The sequence below is a fragment of the Anser brachyrhynchus genome (genome assembly GCF_964034855.1).
Source record: "Anser brachyrhynchus genome assembly, chromosome: 3".
Lineage (NCBI taxonomy): Eukaryota > Metazoa > Chordata > Aves > Anseriformes > Anatidae > Anser > Anser brachyrhynchus.
Genome location: NC_137696.1, coordinates 59,257,824 through 59,282,294, shown reverse-complemented (window position 1 = coordinate 59,282,294; position 24,471 = coordinate 59,257,824). Strand labels below are relative to the sequence as shown.

The 24,471-nt window shown below is 34.7% G+C and overlaps 1 protein-coding gene across 7 annotated transcripts in view; it reads right to left on the bottom strand.

The window, feature by feature from the left end:
- Positions 1-24,471, bottom strand: part of SCAF8 (SR-related CTD associated factor 8) — a 165,609-nt gene that overhangs the window by 106,018 nt on the left and 35,120 nt on the right. For 6 of the 7 annotated variants that reach the window (XM_080585248.1, XM_080585244.1, XM_080585245.1 and 3 more), the window contains exons 4-18: positions 23,308-23,469; positions 22,706-22,862; positions 21,862-21,992; positions 18,274-18,450; positions 11,970-12,049; positions 11,418-11,535; positions 8,600-8,734; positions 8,344-8,456; positions 7,639-7,832; positions 5,833-5,933; positions 4,650-4,763; positions 3,935-4,091; positions 2,308-2,438; positions 698-842; positions 69-149 (exon numbers count right to left, since the gene is read on the bottom strand). In XM_080585248.1, coding sequence (XP_080441374.1) covers positions 69-149; positions 698-842; positions 2,308-2,438; positions 3,935-4,091; positions 4,650-4,763; positions 5,833-5,933; positions 7,639-7,832; positions 8,344-8,456; positions 8,600-8,734; positions 11,418-11,535; positions 11,970-12,049; positions 18,274-18,450; positions 21,862-21,992; positions 22,706-22,862; positions 23,308-23,469 — 1,996 coding nt within the window. The remainder of the gene's footprint in view (positions 1-68; positions 150-697; positions 843-2,307; positions 2,439-3,934; positions 4,092-4,649; positions 4,764-5,832; positions 5,934-7,638; positions 7,833-8,343; positions 8,457-8,599; positions 8,735-11,417; positions 11,536-11,969; positions 12,050-18,273; positions 18,451-21,861; positions 21,993-22,705; positions 22,863-23,307; positions 23,470-24,471) is intronic. The other variant, XM_080585246.1, reaches the window with a different exon arrangement.

Below are 24,471 nucleotides of genomic sequence, written 5' to 3'. Positions count from 1 at the left end.
ATGAAAAGTAGTATCAAACAATTAAGCTTTTAATGACATACGACAGCCACTAGAATAATGAAACTTACGTGTAGGAACAACTGGTGGGACAACAGGTGGTGGGACTACAGGAGGCGGGACAACAGGAGGAACTGGGGGAGGCATAAAACCTATATGGAAAAATGACAAATCATTAGAAGGAGAAGGAAATACAATTTTGCATTAAAACAGTGTTCACATTATTTATCCTGAAAAGTTGCATCACTGAAGACTAGCAAACAACAAATGTATGCAAAGGGATGACAGTGGTTGCTGTTTTCAAAAACAATTCATTTTTACAGTAAAAGACCTGCATGTGAATGTTTAAAAGATATTTGTCAGCAATATCCAAGGAAGAAAATTAAAAGTTTCAAAATTTTACAAAGAAAGGAGATAATCTTAAGATTTTTTTCATTTTGTTTGATTTTTTCCCAAAGACTCAAATAAATCACCACCAACAAAAAAATCAGCTTTAATTAATATTCTCCACAAAATACACTGGTAAAAATAATATTAAGTTAGGCATAAGAAATTTCATATTGGGCTGAAATTAGAGATCCAAAGGTGAGCTGTCTCAAGCACTAACCGGAAGGTGATGGAAACTTTACAAAGCAAAATACACGTATACAGCAACATAGGCTGGGTATACTTATTACATACTCAAATTTTACTAACTTACCTGGAGGTGGCTGTGAAGGGTTGAAACTTGCTCGCAAGAAGGGTGGAGGAGGAATTGCGCTATAACCAGGAGGAGGGACAGACATTGTGACAGGAAACGCAGGTGGAACTAAGCTAACAGCAGGCACAGCTGGAGCTACTGGAATCTTTTTTCATGGAAAGAAAAAAAACAAGCAACTTCAATACTTACAGTATTCAGTGGCATTAAAAGTTTATCCACCGACTTGAATGCAATTTATGTTAAACATCAAATGTACTGAAGGCTTCGAACATACATTCTGAACACCCTGAAGTATTAGACTGCATTCTGAAATAGTACCTGCGCTACAGATAAATAACTACACTGGAAAAATCCTATGCTATCTTTTCTTTATTCTGAAAGGAACAGAAAATAAATACATGGTTAGACATTATATTAACTGAAGAATTAAAATTTTTCTAGAGTAGAGAGGGGAATACAGAAAGGGAGAGACAGAAAAAGAGGGAAAATGTAGACAGTGTGGCAATTTGAGAGCACATAAACAGTGATTCCATTCTCATTAGAAATATTTGCATATTTCAGAACAGTATTAGAACATTGAGAGTTTAGTGTATGTAATTACCAGGCTAATAATCCCAACAAAATCCTGGAAATTATTTAGCATTTTTCAAGCTTCTATTTGAGCTATGTGTTTTGGTATAGTGCAGCAGAATTACAATTAAATAGCAGCAGAAAAACATCGGTATATATACACATATGTATATATGTGTGTGTATTTAAATGTATACAGATAACAGTGTATGCAAGCAGAAAGATGAAATAAAAAGACCAAAGATAATTTTTGTGAAAGTAAAAAGAATCCAAGCTCAAACTTCAATGCAAGCAAATGCAAAAACATTAGCTTTCGTAGTAATCTTATATCAACTCAAATACGGGAAACATCTATACACGTTGAGAGAGAGAAAAAATGATAATATAAATTTTTTGTGTTAAGCAACTGCTTCTCATTTTACAATTTCACATGGTCATAAGAAAAATGATTTAAAGAGTTTGACAAAAGGCACTTCAATTTATGCTTGATAAACACATATATGTAGTATAATAAAGGAAAATTACATTGTATTCTTCCAGTCTTCTACAATACCTTAATAGATGTTAATAGAAATAATCTGTTTTAGCAGATGGAAGAAAATACAGCAGATATTCAAAGACTCTCATGAATTACTGCGTATATCAGAACTGCAACGACATACTACTTTGAATAATCAATTCTTTAAAAGACAAGATTGTCCCCATGAAATCCTGCCTTAAACTACTGGGAAAATAATTAACCTGATTGTCAAACCTCACATGAGGAAAAGTAGACAGGCAGAGAAAAAAATTAACATTTAAGCCTTTATTTGAGATTGAACTCAAGTTTGAGATATGCTGTGCATAAAATTAAGGATTTTGCTCAACCAGGGCAACTGATTCTTTTCTAGAATATTTCAGAGAGAAACACACATGAACACGGGGTTTTAAGTATTTTTGTTGTAGGTACTTTAATTTAGCATTAAAGTTTATCTGTACTGAATAAAAACTTACCCCTCCAGTTGTGTGGAATTTCTGCAAACTCAAACTTTAATACAAACCTGCAGCATAGTGACTGGTTGGGTGTAAGCTTCTGTCTGCGTTGTGATAACTGTGCTCTTATCAACTGTAGTAGTCTGCGTAGTTTGAGTAGTTTCTTTAGCAGGTTCTGAGTTCCTGGCTGTTTCCCATTCTTAACAAAGAATTGCGTATTTTTAATATAAGGAGATAACTAATCTGCTTGTTGTTGTTGTTTTCATACTAAAAAGTCCTCTTCTATCTTAATCTGTAATTTTTAATCTGGTATCCAGACAAATTACCCCCAAGCTTACTGTGAAAACAGCAAATACAGTTATTTACGTATTATTATACATTTTAAAGAATGCAAAATATCTCTAATCACCTGCTATACACTATTTAATTATGCCAGTATACAAGCTGAATTTTTAAAACTCGCCAAGTTTTTTCAATCATTTTGTTAATAATTCGTAATATAGAGTATGCTCTAGTTTTCTAAAAATTGTTGTTGTCAACATATCTGTGTTACCATTTGTATACTGCAGAATGACAGATCTTCATGTGGAAAAAAAAACACCAAAACATAATTCCTTCCTTCTATTACCTCCTCAAACTCACTCCCACCAATACCAGAAAAAAAGGTTTACTTTTCCAAAATAAAATAGTGACTGCATTTCAGTAATGTTGCATGTTTTAATTCTTCTGTCATTTATATAAAATTTTTATTCAAAGCATTTTCAATATATGGTCTAACGCTACTTGCTTTCTCATCTCTGACTTTAATGGAGGAAATACCTTAAGGCTCAGCTAAACTGTGGCTGTTTAGACAAGTTCCAACCGTAACTTATGTTTTATACCTGAATTAGAAATACCTATAAGGTATTTCACAATCACTACCAGAACATAATTTTTATACAAATTACATGCTTGGAAATGAGTACACAGCAAATTCAGAACTGTTTTAAAAAATGTTAGTCATTATTATCTTGCTTAAATTCAACCACCGATAAATGGTCATGACAAGTAATTACTCATCTACAAAGACAATCTAGATTTTAATGACATTTATATGGACATATTAGAACAAGTCCAGAGGAGGGCACAAAGATGATCAGTGGACTGGAGCACCTGTCCTGTGAAGACAGGATGAGGGAGTTGGGATTGCTCAGCCTGAAGAACAGAGGGCTCCAGGGAGACCTCACTGCGGCCTTCTAGTTCCTAATGGGGGCCTACAGAAAATACGGGGTGGGACTCTGTCAGGATAGGACAAGGATTAATGGCTTTAAACCAAAAGAGCGTAGGTTTAGATTAGATGTTAAGAGGAAATTCTTCACTCAGAGGGTGGTGAGGCCCTGGCACAGGCTGCCCAGAGCAGCTGTGGATGCCCCATCCCTGGAGGTGCTCAAGGCCAGGCTGGATGGGGCTTTGGGTAACCTGATCTGGTGGGAGGTGTCCCTGCCCATGGCAGGGGGGTCGGAATTAGATGACCTTTAGGGTCCATTCCAACCCAAACCATTCTATGATTCTATGTTGCAAACAAGTATCTAGTAATATTAATGTAAATCAAAAAAGACTTATTTATTAACTAAAACAATAAACTTTCTGAAGATTTACAGTTACCAAGAAATAAACACATTTTCTAACTATGAGAATCACTATTAATGTCTGTACCTGTATTTACTGTCTCCTGGTCAATCATTCCACCTTCAGCAAATCCCTCCAAATCGTCCAATTTTACTTTCTCCCAAGGAATATATGAAACTCCCAGATCCACATCCCAGAATTGCTTGTACTCTGTTTTCACACCTTTATTCAAAGCCCAGGCAATCTGAAAATACAACCCAAACAGATAACCTTGTTAAATCATATAACTTGGCAACTGGTAAGACATTTACTTGGCCTCTGCAACAACAGCCATGTGGAAAATTAATTATATCAGAAGGCTCATATTTATTCAACATTAATGCTAACATATATATATGAGGGAAATTAAGAATACAGTAATTCAAGGACTTATGGTAAAGCATCAAAGAAAGTAGAAAAAACACAGCATATAATCACATACTTTAATACTAGCGGTTTTAATAGTAAGAGATCCACATGGTCAGGTACAGGACTTGAGTTGTTTACAGTACTCTTATCACTAGAATATATATAAAATGCTTTCCAAATATTTCTTAAGTGTCAAGTCAAAATTTCATTTTACTATCTTCTATATTACCTGTTAAAACCTGCATTTTACAGAGAGGAAAGAATACAATATACACCTTATTGATTCATTATCCTTCACCATACTGGTCATTTGAATGAATAGCTGTTAAATGACAGATCACCATTTTAAAACTGTACTGTATTTGAAGTGGATGGCATCCTCGGATTAATTTACCTTAATAATTTTAGATCCAATTTTATAGGATCCAGAACTAAGTTTCTGAAGAGCACGATACGCATCTTGTCTATGAACCATGCAGACGTAAGCACAACCTCTTGGGGGAATCATCTATGGAAAAAAAAAAAATCAATGGTCTTAAAAAGCAAGAAAACCAGTGCTTCAGTTTACATGTCTACATGAAGTGAATACTAATACTAAAAAAAAGAAAAAAAGAAAAGGCTCACACTGTAAATAACCATCATTGTAATAATTAATAATTCTGATCATCAGCAAAACCTAAGAGTGAAGTTGGCAGGGTACATCAGCTATAGCATTTTCAAGAAGCAGCAGCAAGCTGAAGAATGGGTGCTAAAAACGTCACAAGAGATTTAAACAATATGCAGCAGGCAAGAACTGCAAGCTATTTTATGGTAACTTCAGAAAAGCAGGTCACTACCTCTTATTAAGTTCCAAATTCACTGTGAGCTGAGCAACAACCTTTTGCAGAGGCGCAACCTAATGATTAAAAGTATCCTGCATCTTTGGAGGGTAGAGTCCTTGTTCTTGAAGTTTCATTTCCACTAGCTTTAATGTTTAATTTAGGAAGTAAAAGTATGATGTGACTTACAATCTTTGAAAATTTTCAACCCACGTTATGACAACTACTTAATTTAGTTTTAGCCAGAAGTAATAAAATACAGATATGCTTTTATGTTGTTTTGTGAGCACATGGTAACAAAGAACAATAATACTTAAGAAGGTCAGTTTTAATGCAGATGTTACAAAAAATGTTTAAGATTATACAGCTATGTTATCCTAGTTACATAAACCAATGTGGACACCATGTCCTGCATTGTCCATTACTGTAAGGAAAAATAATCTCTACCCCTGTGCCACCTCACAGAAAAGAGAAAAAAGCATAAACTTAACTGGTAAGACCTGGGTTTAAAAAAAATGCTTAAATTGTCACACTATAGTTATTGCCAGGGAAAATCTATTTTACCATGAAGTGTACTGTGTTTACTGTTTCAAACCCAGTACATAGAAACCACCAACAAGCAAATATTATAACCACAGTTTTTAAACAGTGATAAAAAATAGTCTCCTAAATAAAGCTTATGATGCTAAAAGGAATCCAGAATAATAAGTCCGTTTAATTTTGAAATCTTTGAAAGTGGATGATAACATGCTCACTTACATTAATAGATTCTATTTGTCCAAATTCTTCAAACAAGTTAGTCAAATCTTGCTGCGTAGCCTTCTTGTCTACTTGACCTACCCAAAGAGTAGTACTGCAAACTGTCAAGAGAAACATTCACGTCATATTAAGTACTAAAATGTTTGCTTATGAAATAACTTACAGCATGTATATAATAAGCATGGAAATCATGGATCAAAAGCAAGAAGAGTAAATCTATAACTTTTTATACAAAGATTACGTAAACTACCAGAAATTTTAAAACATTAAAGTGATGAAAAACTAAAATACTATCAGTTATTAGCTATGGTAAACTGTAATAGCAGCTTTCCATAGAACTATGCCTGTAGGATTAACAGATTTTCAATTGACAGTAGTAAACAGTAAAACTAAGAATGACTAGCCTTTAAGATTTCTCTTAGACCAAACTTAATCCTCACATATTTTGACATGTCCTGAAAGTAATTTTATTTCTCACGTTAAGGGCTAGGAAACAGTTCTTCAGAACTCAGCAAGTGATAACAGTGGCTGCATATCTTGAGTCGCTTAATAGACTTCATGAAGTAAAATGTTTGTCAGGTACATTTTTTTCCCCCTCAAATTTCCACACCTCAATTGTGCTCCTTAATATCTCCCTTATATATATGAGCTGGGTTACTTCAAAGGACCTCAAGTGCAGCTGGTGTTCTCCAGGTTAGCATCCCTATCTTCCAGCTCCCATCCTCTCTGATTATAGTTCCATGCTTTGTGGACTGCTGGGAAAAATCTTCACCATAAAACTGATTTGCTACTCTTAATGTGGAAAGCCAGAGAAGAAAAAAAAAGATATTTCTAAACTGTAGTGAAGTCCTGAGATTAAAGTCACCTTGGAATGACGTAAAATATTAGAGACCAGAGCACCCTTTCTTTTAGAAAAATGATTTCTGAACTGCTTATCTTATCACATAAATGATAGTTTTAAAAACACAAGACAAATGCAAAACTACATCAGAGACTGTGCATAAACCATCTAGGACAAGTTAAATTCAGGAGTGTGGGTTTGTTACAAAAATAAATTAAGTGCAATGTATGTATCCCATGACTCTAGGGTCCTGAAAACAGCAGCAATGGGATATACTGCTACTGTATCAAAACACTTTTTGATTTAAGCAGCTTGAGTTAAGCAACTGTGTGGAGGAAGTTGTTCTCCCTGCTATCCTCTTTTTAGTGCAAATTCTCTGTGCAGAGCAGCACACTGCAGTACCTGAAATTCAGTTGGCTTTTAGATACTCTTTTTAAGATATGACCATTATGGCCTTTCTTCTGATGGCAAAATATTTATGTTTCATATTTCCACCTGTTTTGCTTTTATGTACCTGTGAAAAACTGTTTAAAATGCACTTTAAATATTTAACAGAACTGGATTCTATTTAAAGTATTCAGCAAACTGTTCAAAATGTGCACCACATACTTAAATCTCTTATTGGTATAACAATTTTCAGATCAAGTGCTGCTCATTTTCAAATGCACCATAGAAGAGTATATTTTAACTTAGGGACAAGCTCTTACTACTTTGTTCAGAACTAAAAGCATCAATGCAACAGTATGAATAAAACTATCGGTGGAACAGTATGACACTTACTTTCCTCTAAGATGAGATGATGTATCTGCATGAGTTGTAAGAAACATCAGAACTCAAACTTACAAAAATAATTTGTTTACTGTTTTTTTAACAGTGTTCCAAATGAATATTGTTCTGTCAATAAAATGTAAGGCCTTTTCCCCTTTAATGCTACATTATTAAAACAGGAAGTAGCTGCTACTTACCACTTAGTGTTTTTGACCGTATAGGAGGCAATCCTTTTTTCTGACGTTCTTTTTCCCTTTCTCTAGCCCTTCTTTCACTGGAGTATGATCGAGATGACTTTCTCTTCCTTTCTCTTGATCTTGAGCGTGAACGTTTTCTATGTTTACGCTTACGAGAACCAGACCGTGATCTAGACCGTCGTTTTCTTGGTGATCTACAAAATACTTAATTTCAGTACGCTGAGGTTTAAAAAAAATAGTTTTTTAGTCTTCTTTTAACTACAGGCTTTAAGCTTCATATAGATATTTCCTTCATATTTACCCAAACTGCCATTAGTGTGAGGAATAGGACATACACCCTGGGCTTTAAACAACAACAAAAAAAAACAACAACAAACCAAGCCAAAACAAAACAAACCACACTCAAAGAGTTCCATATCAGTACCTATTTTTCTGACACCAAAAACCTGTCCAACTCATTAGTGTTAATTGGTTATTTTTGTTACTTGAGCAGGTCTTAAAAATTTTAAAGTAGTCCATAGTTATGCAAAACAAGGTTCTATACAGAAAATCTTCATCTAGTGCACAAATACTAAATGAACACTTTCTGTTCATAACCAAAACTACTTTGACAACCTTGGAAAATTCAAAACAGAATGACAATCACAAATAGCAACTCTGTTCCAAAAAAAACTTGATTTTCTTAATACAAGTTCGTTACAATACCTTGAACGAGATCTTGAACGAGTTCTTGATCTTGAACGAACAGTTGATTTCTTTTCTTCTTGTTCAAAAATCTCTTCTTCAGCAACATCCTGTACTTCATCTATATCCATGTCCTGAGGTCAGACATAGAAGTTCATAAACATTTAATAGATATACTCACAATATATGAGCATATGAAAGTATGCATTGATTTTGCTCATTTTGAAATCAACTTAATATGCGTTTCCTTCTGTAATTACATTGAAAATAGTTTTACCTGTTGCTGAATATCCATTGAATCGTCTACATTTGTTTCCGCTTCTAAAAACTGTTGTTGACTGCTCCCTTGTGATGGTGACGCAGAGTGCTCTGAACCAAAATTTCCTTCTTGATTTTCCTCGTTAGGGCTTGCCTAAATAACGAATAATTATAGATCATAAAAGACCTCATAATTCAAATTGTTAACTATGTCATAATTTATACTAGATGAAACAATTTTCAACTATTTCTGAAAAAAAAAAAAACAACCACAATTAAGTTTCTCTTATTTTCACACTTTCCTTTAATATAGAACAATTATCTACTGAGAAAATGACAAGCTGAACTAGATGTCACACCATTCCAACTCCTTTTGTGTCATCTGCAATAAGTAATATCCCTGACTATAAAAAAAAAATGTCATCTATTTGCTGAATCAAAAGAAAGAAAGTACACTATTTGTTGCTTAATTTAATTAGCTTAAAAATAAAAAACTCACGGGATAAAGCAATAGTGAAGACAGACTTTATGTACAGTGACACTGAAAGAGACTCATTTGTCACCTGTGCACATGCATTACATTCTATTTTGTTATTAATACAATGAAAATATTTGTAATACCAATTCAAGCAGTTAAAACATTTGCATTTAGATCCAAACTTTCTTAAAGCACGTGATTCACGACAGTAAGTACTACAAGATAAGGGAGGGTGTTGTATCATTTATGTGAGCATGTCAATTACAAGAGTTTTAACCAAAACAGACAGTTCTGAAAAACACCAAAATTAAATTCATAATTTTAAAACACAAAATATTAAATGTGTTGTTGAATTACTATCCCACCGCCCCCAAAATCTAATGGCCAGTACACTGTTTGAAATCACAGATTTGGAATTAGTATCTGTAAGATATGAAAGACATGCAAGAAATATAGAAAATGCAATGAAAATATTCAGAAATGTAATCTGGACAATTCAGATAAATAACATAAGTCAATATAAACATATTTCAGTGATTCCCATTACATTTTCACTTCAACAAATGTTAGGTATTCTACCTGCTAGGAGAATGCCATATATGGCATATATACTCTTCTGCTGTGCCTTCGTATTCTTAAGCACCTTATAATGAGAATTTGCTAAAAATAATAAAATTGCTACAATTCATTTAAAGCATTTGTCTTCTACCATTATCTGTTTCACCTCATTTTCTTTAATTATTCTTCAATAATTTCTGTATCTTGATATTAGTTCCTACAACAGTAGTTGATTCTTCTGTCTTCTATCCTCTCCTCCTCTCCCTCTGCTCCTAATTAGATGCTTAATAATTTTGTTTTGCGTTTTATCTTTCTTCCTCTTTCCCTTAATCTTTTCACTGATGCTTAAACAGGGGATTAAAGAAAATCTTCCTCATGAAACGCTGCAGTCATTACTGAGGAGTTCCAGTAGAAATTTGTGCCTTTTAGCTGCTATCAAGGTGAAAATGAAACTTCTTCTCCATAGCAACTAGTCAAGAAGCTGAGTGGACCTGAAGGGAAACAACTTCTGGAAAATCATTTCAAGTAGAAGATCACATAATAAGGGGCGAGTCATATGAGCACTCTACCCATACATCTAATGTAAGTTAATTTCATAAATGAAATGTAATGTCTAATTGTCCTTTTTTTTTTTTTTTGAGATTTATGTTTTTTTTTTTTGAGATTTTTGAGATTATTTTACAGTAAGGTAGGTATTAAGCATTTTTGTTGTCAAATTACATAGCTATTTTTAGATAAATCATATCAAAAGCTCTTGAAACAGATGCACCCTTCAAAGTTATACTCCTATACAACAATTTGTACAGAATTTAAAGCCAAAAATTGCTAGATTATGCATCTATACCAAAAGCTATTTAGTCTGTAGCTGTTGTACAAACTTTCCCAGTTAATACAATTAAATGAGATATGAAAATAAAACATAGTGAAATAAAACACTAGAATAAGAAAATAATTTCTAGTAAAAACTTGATTACTATTTTTCTAAACAATTAAAAACTCGGTTACAAATTTAAAATTCACATTGATGTTCTTAATTGAGTGACTGCATCTTTGCACAGCTGCAAAAAAATAAAATCCCCAACAGATGTACGTTAAGTTTGTGGTGATTTTCTTTCAATCTAGAAATTTCTGATTTACTGTGAAACCGCATCCAAATACCCTATAGAAAATCCACTTCATACCTGGCCAGTATCAAGACAGAATAAACTTTTCATTTTCTAATGGATCAGTATGGGAGAAGAGCAGCTCAAAACAGAGGATTAACCTCAGAAGAAATAGGTCAATTTACTTCACTGTAGAGGGGACCCAATTCACACAGTTAAGAATCCATTTTGTAATGTTTCGAGCATCAGTTCTTAATTAAGAACTTCATGGGAAATATATGACTCTAATCTTTAGCTCAAATTCTTCAGTAGAATGAGGCATTTATTAGTCAAGACTTAAAGCCTGAAAAGGGAAAATTTAAGTTAGAGTGCAAATTACTATTCTGATCTCTTGTAGGTTCTGTAGCAGCAGCTTGCACACTGCTCTCCCTTCACAGGTAGTAGCATATTCACTTCAGGGCCCACTTCCTCCTTCATGATCACTGGAAAAAAAGGTTTATTTTCCCCACAAAAAGATCTGAACGACCAACGCACAGTCAGCCTGTAACTGAGTTTAAGGATACTTTCACCTAAGAGAAGCAAGATTTATACCCCACACATTTGGTTCTATTTATTTTTCACTTTATGCACTTTATTCTGCTTATTCCACTTACTCTGCAAGCTTCTGGCAGATGACAACCACAAGATGGAGTTCTTACCTTTTGAGGCTGCTGTTGCTCCAAAAGCTGTTGTCGCAGATGTTCTAAATTTTGTTGCTGTAGCTGTTCAGCTAGTTGGTGAAAAAGCGAGTTGTTCACAGATTCTGGTACTAAAGGCCTAAAATGAAAGATTAACAAAAAAAAACATTTTTTTCCTCTTAAACAGTGGGTAAAGAGGTTTTCACAATTGAATTTCAAGTTTAACTAAAGATGTAGAATAATGAAGACAACGTAGTTAATATCACCTTTTGTTATCATCATTACCACATTACTGACATTTATATAACTAACAAAGCAAAGTATGTGTTAACTTTAAGATAAAGTTGTCAAAACTTCAAGCACACAGATTTATATAAAACGTTTGAAAATGTATACATTTCAGTAATTCAGAGTATGGTCTTTTCTCTAGTTGTCTTTTCTGTTTTGGTCTACTTATGCTCTGAAAGAAACAACATCTTACTTTCTATTTAATTCTAATATTCAATTAGTGCCTAACAAATTTGTTCTCTCTCTTTTTTTTTTTTTTCCCCACTAAACATAGCTTGATCTTACAGTTGGGAAGTAGGAGTTTCCTTTTTAGGCTCTTCATTTTGTTCAGGTTCTTCCCCAAAGTCAAACCTGTCCATCAGCTTCTAGGAAAAAGCAAAGTAAGTGTTACTGAGTACTCCTTATAAAATATGTATTTTATGTATACTTAGTTTGCAAAAGAAAAATGCTTTTATTTTTCAACTAAAAAAAAAAGTAGCTTGGCAAAGAACCTAACTTGTAAATTAAATGTCATGCTAGTATTGCTACCAAACTCTTGAATGCATTGACCCCCAAGTCTTGGCTGTGGCCTGCTTGAGCTCTGCCTGCTGTTCCACAGCAAGAACCACATGTTCTTTCCATAGTAAATAACAGCTATTATGGAGGAAGACTTATAGGAAGATAAATTTTAAGTGATGGTACCTTTAATTAGAAGAAGTTACCATGAAGAAGCCAACTATTCAATCCAATCCTCTGGCAAGAGCAGCAAACTCATTTGGCTCCTTTGGCTGAGCTGCAAACTGCTCTGCTCACATCAAGACGAGACTTACAGCTTGATTACTTCACAAAGAATGACTGTATTTTCACACGTGTCATTTAGACAACCTGAATTCCTTCAAATATACTGCTCCTTGAAAACAACTTCTGACTGTGCAAAAATCAAAGTAAGCAGTTACCATGCAAGAGAAAAATGCCTCCATAGTGATAAATAGAAAGGTATCCAACAAGGAATAATAAAAACGTGGATAAACTTCTTGTTTTATCTGTAAAGATATCTATGTTGTAGTTCTGCTGAATAACAACAAAGTTTTTGTTTTTGAATTTTTGAACAGCCCAGAAGCATTTCAGTATAATTGTACTTTCTTGAAGATGAGACTAAAGAACAAGCATGAAGAAATGCAACAAATTTTATTAGTCACTCAGATTGTGTTTTTTTCTATAACTATGCATCAATACAGCAGTTTTATCAAATCCATGTCTATTCAGTTGGAAAGGACCTTCAGAGATCAAGTCCAACTGCCTGACCAATTCAGGGCTAACCAAAAGTTAAAGCATATTAAGGACATTATCCCAATACCTCCTGAACACTGTCAGGCTTGGGCCATCAATCACCTCTCTAGGATGCTTGTTCCAGTGTTTGACCACACTCATGGTAAAGAAATTAAGGGAGTTTATGCGAGATGGGACGTATGATGCAAGTTACTCAGGATTTTTACATATCTAATCCACTTAAAGCAAGCTGGCTGCCTTCTTTTTAAATTGCTTTTTTTTTCTGGTTAGAATATTTCCAAATAAAGCATTTGCAAAATGCTGTATCTCTGAACAGCATATGCATTTTAGAAAAACGCCCAGTCTTATCTTTAAAATATGATTAATCATCATATATCTTCCATCATGACAAAGTAGAAAGAAAAATAACAGCATATACAAGTTAAATATTAATCATCTGAGAAAAGGAAAAAAGAATTCAACAACTGATGATACAAAAAAAAATTTAACTGAAACCAGATAAAACCAAAGAACTGCCAGCCAAAACAGTCAAATATATATCATGATTTCTGTGTGGACATTAAAGTGAAAAATTTTGAACTGAAATATTTCTTAAATAAATTGGAGCAGAATCATCTCTACAATAAGGAAATAGACATTTAAATATACAAAATATTAGGATACCTAAAATCAACCCACCACACATAAACATGTAGAACTACAGAACTTTCCATGAATGCTATACCTGTTAATTTAATTACTTAAGAAGAGAATATGTTCAGAAAAGCAATGGGAATTGCTAAAGACATGAAAAAAAGCTTTTTATTCCAAAGGAAATGAAATTCTTCTGAAGCACCAGAATAATCTGTTTAGAAATCATAATAAAAGGAATAAGATATAAAGGTACAGGAGAGGTTGATCAGTGTCCCCCCTCCTTTTTTTTTTTTTTTTTTTCTTCAACAGAATCACAGAATCATCTAGGTTGGAAGAGACCTCCAAGATCATCTAGTCCAACCTCTGACCTAACACTAACAAGTCCTCCACTAAACCATATCACTAAGCTCTAAATCTAAACGTCTTTTAAAGACCTCCAGGGACGGTGACTGAACCACTTCCCTGGGCAGCCTATTCCAATGCCTAACAACCAATAACACATGGATAAGCAATTTTCACCCAATACGCATTAAGTTGTGCAACTGATTAATTACAAGATACTATGGAGGCAGAAGACCCTGAAAACAGAGAACAAGGATTGGAAGAACTGCCAGACTTATTAAACATAGGGATTTGAAAAAGAAGGTGGATAGTATCTACATTCTACATATTCTACAGAAGTACCTTCCTGCACCATTATCCTTACTACTAGCCAATTCACTGTCACTGTATCATGGAATCAGAACTAAGCTACAGTTTTCTTCAGATCACTATGTTTACCATTTATATTTCATAAAAGCTCTTGCTTTTTTATTATTATTAATATTTTAACGTGTTTGACAACTCTGAACATTTACCTTTTGGACATTGCCTTCAACCATATATTTCTATATGCACATCACAGTCCTATCCTCCATTCTCCCAACTAAACAATTAGTCTTCTCAGTATCTTCTACAAAAACTATACGCTGTTTCTTATGATTACTTTCATGAACCTCTAAATTCTCTAATTTTGCTACTATAGTGTTTTTTTTTTTGTTTGTTTGTTTGTTTGTTTTTTTTTTAAGATCGTAGAATAGTTTGGGTTGGAAAGAACCCTTAAAGTTTACCTAGTCCAACAACATATTGTTAAAATCACTGGAAATGACATACTTACTATTCTCCCCCTTATTCCCCAAACCAGTCATTCATTCTATCATATAAGCTAATCAGGCTGGTCAGGTGTGATGTGTCCTTGGTAAATCTATGCTGATTGTTTCCAATCACCCTGTCTTTCACATATCCAGAACCGTATTCCAGAAGTACTAGCTCCGCAGAGCTAAGTGAGGCTAACCAGCTTGTAGTTCCCCAAGTTGACCTTTTGGCTTTCTTTGGACATGGAAACAACATTTGCCCTTTACCAGTTATTAAGGACCTCTCCTAATCTCTATTTACATATTTTATTAAACTGGAGCTAGAAGAAGATACAATTCTCACTGAACACTGAAGAGAAATTTTGATTATGTTATGTAAAATAACATTCAATTATTCTGCAAACCAGAAAAGATACACCACTTGTTCAATTGCTTCTTTCAAAATGTATGTGGTGGCCAGGACAAGAGGCAATGGGCATAAACTGGAACACAACAGGTTCCTTCTAAACACCAGGAAGCGCTTCTTTACTGTGTGGGTGATGAAGCAATTGGCCAAGGTTGCCCAGAGAGGTGGAGTCTCCCACCCTGGAGATCCTTGACAAGCTGCCTGAACATCCTCCTCCAGAGGTCCCTTCCAAATTCAACCAGTCTGTGATTCTGAGAGATTAGACAGGACTGATCAAATTTGACCTCTAGGTGCTGCCTGATATACACCTCAGAGTTATTCAAACTCCTTTTGTCTTCACCAGACAAATCTGAGACAACAGATTCTTTTGTCTTCTTGCTCCAGGTAACATATTACACAATACAAATCTCTCATGTCATACTTGAATTCATCATCAGATTTACCTTCTTTTTCAGTCTCTCAAGAAAGACTGTTAAAATAATAGTTTCTGAGAAGTCAATGTATGTATATTAACTGGTTCTTGTTCATTTCCTGTTGTGACCTAGAATTGTTGACACACAATTTCCCTTACAGAAGTTCTACTCACAGTTAAAACAAGGTTCATTCATCTGTAATTCCTGTTGTTACAAGTATACTAGTTAACAACTTATTTTCTTACAAAGACTATAGTCCCAAAAATTAAGCAACGAATGTCCTGTACTCAAAAAATCGTTACAGTCTAGTGTTGTTCATTGTAGAAATATCAAAAAACAAGGTCTCAGAACAGTATCTCTAACACTGTTTTTACCTACATCTGAAGCATTTTTTTCCTCTTAAAAAAAAGTTTTGTATTTTTTATCTTGCTTTCACGCGAGTTACTTTGAAGCTGCTCTTGTCTGTCCTTGTGGACTGAATGCTTGTTAGCAGTTGCAGCACATCTTTTACTTTAGCTTAATCCAAATGAATCTGGATTATGCACTCAAGACTGGTCTGCAACGTGAACCAAAGAGCGGTACATGTAAAACAACAAAAGTTTCAAATCAAAAGAGTGCTCCTGATTCAAACCAAAACACTGATGTAGATGCTTCATATATAAGTAAATATTGCCTTTTTAACACCTAAGGCCGCCACGTCTAGTAGAAAAATGATACAATTAAGTATGTGATGAAATAGAAGGAAAGAGTCCAGTAAATAGAACGATACTATTATGACTCATGGTCTTCAGCTACTGAGAAGTGGGATTTGGGTTGCAAGTGGTATCAGTGCGGAGAAACCACTGGAAAAAAAAAGCAAGAAAAATAGCTATTCCAAAAACTTGTAATTGCAAGAATGACATTGGCCATTAATACATACTCTGCCATAATACCTAGATTCAGAAATCCTCAAACCTCAGGAAAAAAGGGAAAATAGGTATGGTAACGCCAGGTTTATAAATAAAGAGGAAACATTCTAAAACGTACATGCTGCATCTGCAAAGCTTCAACGGACTAATAAAACATACATTAGTACTTCATTCAAAGAGATGCCATAGAACACAGAACAAGGAACTTGAGATTTATTATAACCTAACTCTACTTGAATAATGCAGAACTGAGATACAGACCACACTATAAACACAGCTCTTCCCAGCTTACAAGAACAGCTCAATGCTATATATATCTATATATATATATAGATACACACACACACCCACTGAAAGCCTGTAAATTATCACATTGAATTCTTGTGCAAGAGTGGCATTCTGCAACAATTAGCATCAAAAGTCCCAGAAATCACAATCACGTACATTCACTCTGCTGACAACTTTCAACCTGCATAATATTACTGGCATAAACTAACTAATGAGTGCCAGGCCAAACTCTCATAAGGTGTATACACACCTCATCACAATGCCAATTCCTTCAATTTGCTCCAGTTAACCTGTCCATGTTCAAGACAGTCACACCTGCCAGTACACCTATCCACATAAATGCTGGAATCGAAGAGCATGGAATAAAAGCACAACACAATGCTGTATTCTTAATTACTTTTTGTATTGAAATATTAAGGTGGTCTCCATTACTGATTCATTCATTCCCTATGATCATACCCTACTCCATCTGATGTTTACAGTTACAGTATAGCATTCCAAGACCACATTGGATTGTGCTTTGAGCAGTCTGGTCTGGTGGGAAGTGTACCTGCCCATGGCAGGGGGATTGGAACTAGATGATCTTTAAGGTCCCTTCCAACCCAAGCCGTTCTATGATTCTATGACTACAGGACTTTTTCTTTTTTTCCTGGTTTAGTTTTACAGGTGTATCTTTCATTAATAATGTCAACTCTTTATTATTTCAGAAACTTTCATTTACCTGAAAAAATTCTAGAAAAAAAAAACTTAAAATAAACTGTCCTAAAACTTTAGACTCATTACTTGAAAAGTTTTTAGTCAGCCAACTATCTGAAAAAGAGATTAAGAGGATTACGAAAAAATAACACTGCTTTGATTCTCTGACTTCCTTATTATTTATTCACTTCAAGACAATCCTATGGAGATTATATAGTCACGAGCTGCTTCTTCTGAAGACACTGGAACAAGATTTTTTTTTTAAATCTTTGAATAGAAGTTCTTTTTTTTATTCTACTATTCTAATTGCCAGCACACTTATTGCTACCTGGCATTCTACATTAGCTTTATTCTTAAATTCCTCCATTCTGTATTTTTATTATTTATATTTGATAGACACGCATTCTGAAGCACACACAAAGTTTCTTTTCTTACAGACCTTGTTTGTTATTACATTTTGATATCCTTTAAAAATTGTCCTGTGACTAGCTTTAACTATAATCAAACTTATCTCTTCACTTACTATCTCTTGGTGGGTACGAACAGGAGGTTTCTTGGCATTTATAATTTAAGAAAATTACAAGTCCAATCACCTTTTACTCTTCTGGGAAAACAGGCTATATAAATTTCTGCGTGTTTTTCTTTCATAACCCTGTAAGAAATCATTTCATACTTTAGACCATAAACACAGGACGGGGAGAATACAAGACACGCTCAGTTCTCCTCACCATGTTAATAAAAGGTGAAGAACACCACATAACTACGTCACAACTTTTACTTAGATATATTATACAATAAACATATATATATATATATATTTAACTTCTATTAATCTACTGCTACCTTATTAAAAGAGACACTTTGTTCCAGTGGAGTAAGTGTGTTGGCAGCAGCAGCTGCAGCCGTAAGTTGTGCGGTTAGGGCCTGTAACTGAACAACAAGACCAGCATCCAGGGCCTGAAGTAGCGAAGGCTGAGGTTTCTGCTGCTGTATCTGCAGCGTCTGTATCAACTGCTGAAGCTAAAAGAGAAAAGACAACTGCATTAAACAAGAAAAATTTTTAAAATAAATCTCTTTCCCTTCCAGCTAGGGAAAAAACCCTCATGAACGCAGTATCATCTAACCTCTGACTATTAATTCATCTTAATCTGTTTTCATTTATGGCAAATTATGTTCCCACTTACTGGCTAATTTGTTTTCTGTGGCTGACAAGACATGCAGATGCTTCTTCCTCCTAACTTGCTCTGACAGGTTGCATGATGACCAGTCACCACTCAGGATTTCCTGCTTTCTAGGGTTCACCCTCTTCTGCTTCTCCAGTTTGATTCCTTCTGACCTGAAAAAAATCTGTTAGCCTACTCCAGCTTCCTAAGGGCCCACCTACATTAGGAAAATCTGTATGTAATAACATTTGTGTAGTGGAAATAACTGCACTTTTGCAAGCTCCACCTTAAACTGGTGCAACTTGCACATATTAAGAATTTCTGCTAGTGTCTCTGGGTAAGTCATGAGGAAAATCTCATGCTGAAACTCAGGTTTGCACTTACAGAATACAACTGCCATGTTAGGTCAACCAAATCATAAAAAGCAAATTAATGAAGACTTGGGAATATAACTTGACTTCCTGCACTGGCACAGATTCTGCATTATGTATAGTCCTATCCTAGAATAAAATGTGACAGTTAGTGAGATACAATGTCAAACCAGAAGCAGTGGCTCTAGGGCACCAGATGTCTTGTAACAACCAAAACTCCTCCACCCACTATGGCAAAGCATAGTACAGCAAAGGGCTGTACCTACTTCTCTCATTTAAAATAAATATATAATGATTAGTTTGGGCAGTGCCAAAAGGCAGATGTTAAATTATTTATTTTTAATAACAACCCCATTCTGCAAACCAGGAGAGGTCTTGGATTATACTGGAATGAGTACTATAGATCATCAGAGAAGGAACTTTCAGAAGTGTAGTGAACGGCCCAGAACGGACCTAAAACGTTTGATCAAAGTATATCAGGATACCCTATGAGTCAACTCCCTCAAATTTAGAGGAAAAAAAATAAAGAAAAATGGTATATCTTCCATAAAGGTTTTTTAGAACAAATGTACCATAAAGATCATTTATTTGTCTGGTGTATCATGATTTTCTTACCCCAAATTACTAGTTATGTTTTTATTATTGTTATTATTTAAGGAGCTGTCCCACTGAGGAAATGAAAGGCTAACTTTTTCATGTGTGGATCCGTTCATCTGTTGAAGAGAGATACTTCTATAAAATTGTACAAATTTATCTTAATGCAAAAGGCAAAGGTACTATCCCTATGGAAAGAAGCCCTCCTGAAGTACCTCAGAATTAGTGGAAGCAGTTCTTTGACTTTCCATGAGGTAAATCCCTTACAGACTTGTTTTTGGTTATTTCTGGAAAAAGGTTGAACAAATCCAGGTGTTTCAAACTCTGATGACTTAAGTGCCCAGTTATCTTTAAGTTCACATTCCACCTCCTTATGGGGTTCCACACTAAGCTTTTAAGGCTTTGATCTCTTTCTTTTTACTAGGGTTCACTAGAAACTTTGTAAGCTGATTAAGACGATCTTCATTACCACAATGCATCAAAAATGCATGATCTCCTCTTGAGATTGTTTTAAAGTTACCTTCTGATAATGTGATGCAACTCTTCCTGTTCTTTAGATACAGACTCCTCATACAGCAAAGCCTCCAGAAATGCTTCAGTTATTGTTTCACCTCGCCACAAGTTTTTACTAATTACTGCAATAGGCAAAACTGAAGAGCTTCCCAATTCCTTCTTCGCTGACCCACGAAAGATATACAGAAGTGGCTGCTCATCTTGTACATTGCTTTGAGTAGGAAGGAATCAAACTGAAGAAGCAGAGATGGAAGCCCTAGAGTGGGAAAATCCTGAGTGGTCACCATTCTAGCTGTTTTCACATTCTTGTTGGTCACATCTTTCTTATTCCTGTCCTCTCCTATGTCTAGACTCTTATTTTAGCTACATGCATTCTCACCCATTAAATACAATCTCAGGATTAAATCAAGGACTTTGGGGAATGGGGGAAGTGACTTGGAGAACAGGTAAAAAAAAGACAGACAGAGGATGGAAGCAAATGTTGCAGTTCATCTACTAGTCCTAGAGATTTGTATGTATAAGTTTGTATACCCAGTCTTTCTCCACACTTTGCGTCCATCTTTTCCCTCCTTCAGAATCCATTCCCTTCTTCATATTACCATTTTGGGATAAATATCCAAATGCTATCTCTTTGTGACCTGCTGGGTTCAGAACTCTTAATTTCTTTCTCATTTTCTTATTATTTTTTTTTAATCTTTCTGCTTCTTCCTTTTATTTTTAGAATGTTCTCTAAGTAATAATCTTTAAACTGACTTTCTCACTTCACATCCCTCCCTTAAGAACTATGCCACTATCCTTCCTCTACGCTTTACAAAGTATCCCACAAACTCATTCTGCTCTGCTTTTTATGTACCCCATGAACGCGATCTGACTAAAATACTCGCTCTCTACTTGGCTTATGAACAATTACAGATGGCTCTGCTCAGCTGAACACTGTAAAGCCACCTCACTGAGTAAATAAGTTGTTATTGTCAGCATTAGTGCTTTGTAACAGCTCACTGGTGGCTGTTCCTTACTCGTAAACCAGGGACTTTCTTTTTTTTAGTACCCCATCAGGTAAAACACTATAGTCCTCAACTAATAACTACAGACCAACCAAAAATCATGATTCCACATTTAGGCTGGTGCCAGAGATCTAACAAACTGAAAAACGATGATCTATGTTTTTTACACACAGCTGACTGGGAACGCTCAATTTATATGACTTCAGGCTTTATAATGACAAGCAGTTCAATACGTGCTGCACATCAAGCCACTTTACTGAGTTCACCATTTAGAAATTGAACACAAAATCCGTCACTTCTAAACCAAGACCTTATGTTCAAACACTGTAAAATAAAACAACATATTTAGCTGACTGAAAGATAAAGAAGAGAATCGACTCACACTTCCAGAGTGAGAACATTTATATATAATTCTGCGCAATGTTTAGCTTCCTGGGGGCATCCATCAGAGAAATATGCTAAATGGCATTCTATTTTACACCTCTATTCATAAAATCTCAGTGTTGCTCTTTATTTAGTCAACTGCAATACCAAGTAGAGAAGAAATTGTATGTATTATAGCCCATCTTATCTGAAATCACATTCTGGGATTCTTTTAGGGAACAAACAGGGTTGGTTACAGAGGTAATAAGAAATTTTAGTTTACCTGGAACTTACTTGTCATGAACAGCATAGTTAACATGAATACTGGACAAAAAACTATAAGATATCCGTGAAAGCAGTATTCCTTTTAATATTCCTTAAAGACACAGATTCAAATAGCGTAACCACCTATAAAATATTCACCTGTTGGCCTTGGGGACTCTGTAAAATCTGTGCTACAGCAGCAAGTGTATCTGTATTAGCAATCTGAGATACCCAAGGATCGGGTAAACTCTGCACCACATTGGCTGGAGTAACTGGAGTCACAGGTGTTCCTAAAAGAGAGAAAATACAGTATGCCAAAATATTTTAACATACCGGCTTAGAAATGGTGTTAGGGGAGGAAAAAAAAAGCTGCTGTAACAGAAATGATAAAACTGATATGAGCATTCCTGTTTATTTTCTACAACAATCATTTCTGAATTGCAAGAAATCAAATTATAAAGACACGCTAATCTTCCTCGGACATCAAAACCAGTTATTAAATACTGAGAAAGCACTTATTAACATCAACAGAAACTATTTTTCTGATACATATATAGAGCATACAGACGTTGTCTGACGTTGTCCATCAAGTTCAATTGTAGGGATAGCAAAGAGATACAGATGAGTTCTCTTTCATTTCTCTCAATCATGGCACCACTAATTAACAAACACTGCATTAAGTACTGTGATGGATTTTCAACTCTGACAGCGAACTTCTGTTTTGTTTGCACTTTCAAGTGCAAAACTAGGTCTAACCGCACTGTTATATTATAAATATTTTCAGTTGTGTATAGTTAGAAAGTAAACACAATGGGCTATGTTTTGTTTTTGTTATTTCCCTTATCTGGATGCTGACTATAACACATTTCTTTTTGGAATTCATTTGATTTATCTAAAGGGAACCAGTAAGAGTTTTTCAGCATGTTAACAGCCAAGGTACAAGAGGTGACACAAGGGTTTTGATATCATGTGATTTATTTGATTTTAACTTGTCTTTGTTTACCTGGTGTATTGTTGCTCATAGCAGCTGTAGTGCTGGGCAAGACGGGGGTCACAACTGGAGGAGGAATTCCTGCTGCCATATCCAAGAGAGGCTGAATAATTTCACTCTTGAACACATTATTCTTCTGCCATAAGTTTAGCACTCTAACAATTTTACTCTAAAATGAAAGAGAATAACAAAAGACATGTGTCATGATAATTTTTCTTGTTATTATGAATTATGGAAGTCTTAACCAGCAACACCCATCTGTTTAGATTGAAGCACCTTTAGGTTGACAAAACAGTAAGAACCGTAAAAACAGTTATACTGCATCACATCAAAGATGCCTAACCCATGAACCTGCGGCTGACATATAGAGGGTGTCTCGACATCATGAATAGTAATTAGTAAAGACTAATTAATTTGGGAAGATTAATTAATCTAATTGCATGCATCTTCCCCCATCCCTACACTCAGGCAAGCAAAATTAAAGAAATACATATAAATATATAAGGAGCAGTCTATAAATAGGTCCACTGTAGTAAGCAAAAAGTGAGATCAAAATCTTTGTTCTTTATACTAAAGATTGCTTTTATTAGAAAAAATATATAAAAGTAGCTTACCTTGTCATCCCCAGGACAACGATACAGATTCTGGAAAGTACTGATAATGTTATTGCTGAATCTTGGAGCAAATACATCCTTCTCTTGCCCAAACTGATGCCGGGACTGTCTCACAATGGAGTCAATGACATATAGGCCAGGCACCTTGTATTCTGGTTTGCACTACAAAGAATGATAATTCAAAATTTGCATATGTGAAAAGTAACACAAACCATTAATGGCAGACTAATCATGAACAGCTCGCTCTAATTTTTAAACGGGTCCAAGTATTACCAAAATGTTTGCTATTTAATAAATTGTGCTGAAGTATGAAACTCTCTCAGAGACAGCTAACCCTTAATGATCAGTTGGGCACAGCTGTATGTATTCTACAAATATGTACATGGCTTGAATTTTATTTATTACCACCAAAAACCTAACTTTTTTGAATCTATCTCTTAAAAATTAGCACATGAACTGCAAGTCATTTTTAAACGTACACCTATTTTAAGAGAGGTAGAGCAACATAAATCATGAACAAATTCTTAATAGTTCGTTGGAATTAGCTGTGAATGTAAGTAAAAATATTTTTTTTCTTTCTTGGAGATTAAAATCAACATTAAAGTTAACACTTGTTTACTTTATTTTACATCATTCTACATAGTGTATGGTATAACCTCCCCCTGCCAGAACAAGAAGATATTTTAGCAGACATCTATAGGTTGAGAATATACCAATGATACTTATTTTAAAACAGTGGAAAACTTGCACAATTTACATACAGCAAGGTATGCATAAAACATATGTTCTAACTACATTGCAAATTATTTAGGTAATTTTACTTACTTAACAAAGGTAAAATTTTGGTCTTTTAGTTGACAAGTAATTGCATCAGACTAGTGTAATCAGTTTTAAGATATAATGAGAATTTGAACAGAAATACAATGAAATCATCACTAGACTACACTATGACATGGATTTAGTTCATGAATATTGTTGTACACACTTATCACACAAGATATCATGGAAAAGATGAAAAAGAATACATGAGGAAGTACACTGTTTCCCTGTCTAGTCCAGATCATCTATAAACATTATTTAACACTGTAAAGTCATCCATCACCTCTAATACAGCCTTTCAGTATCATCTCTTCCTAGTTCTCTCTCAAGCATTTTATATATGCC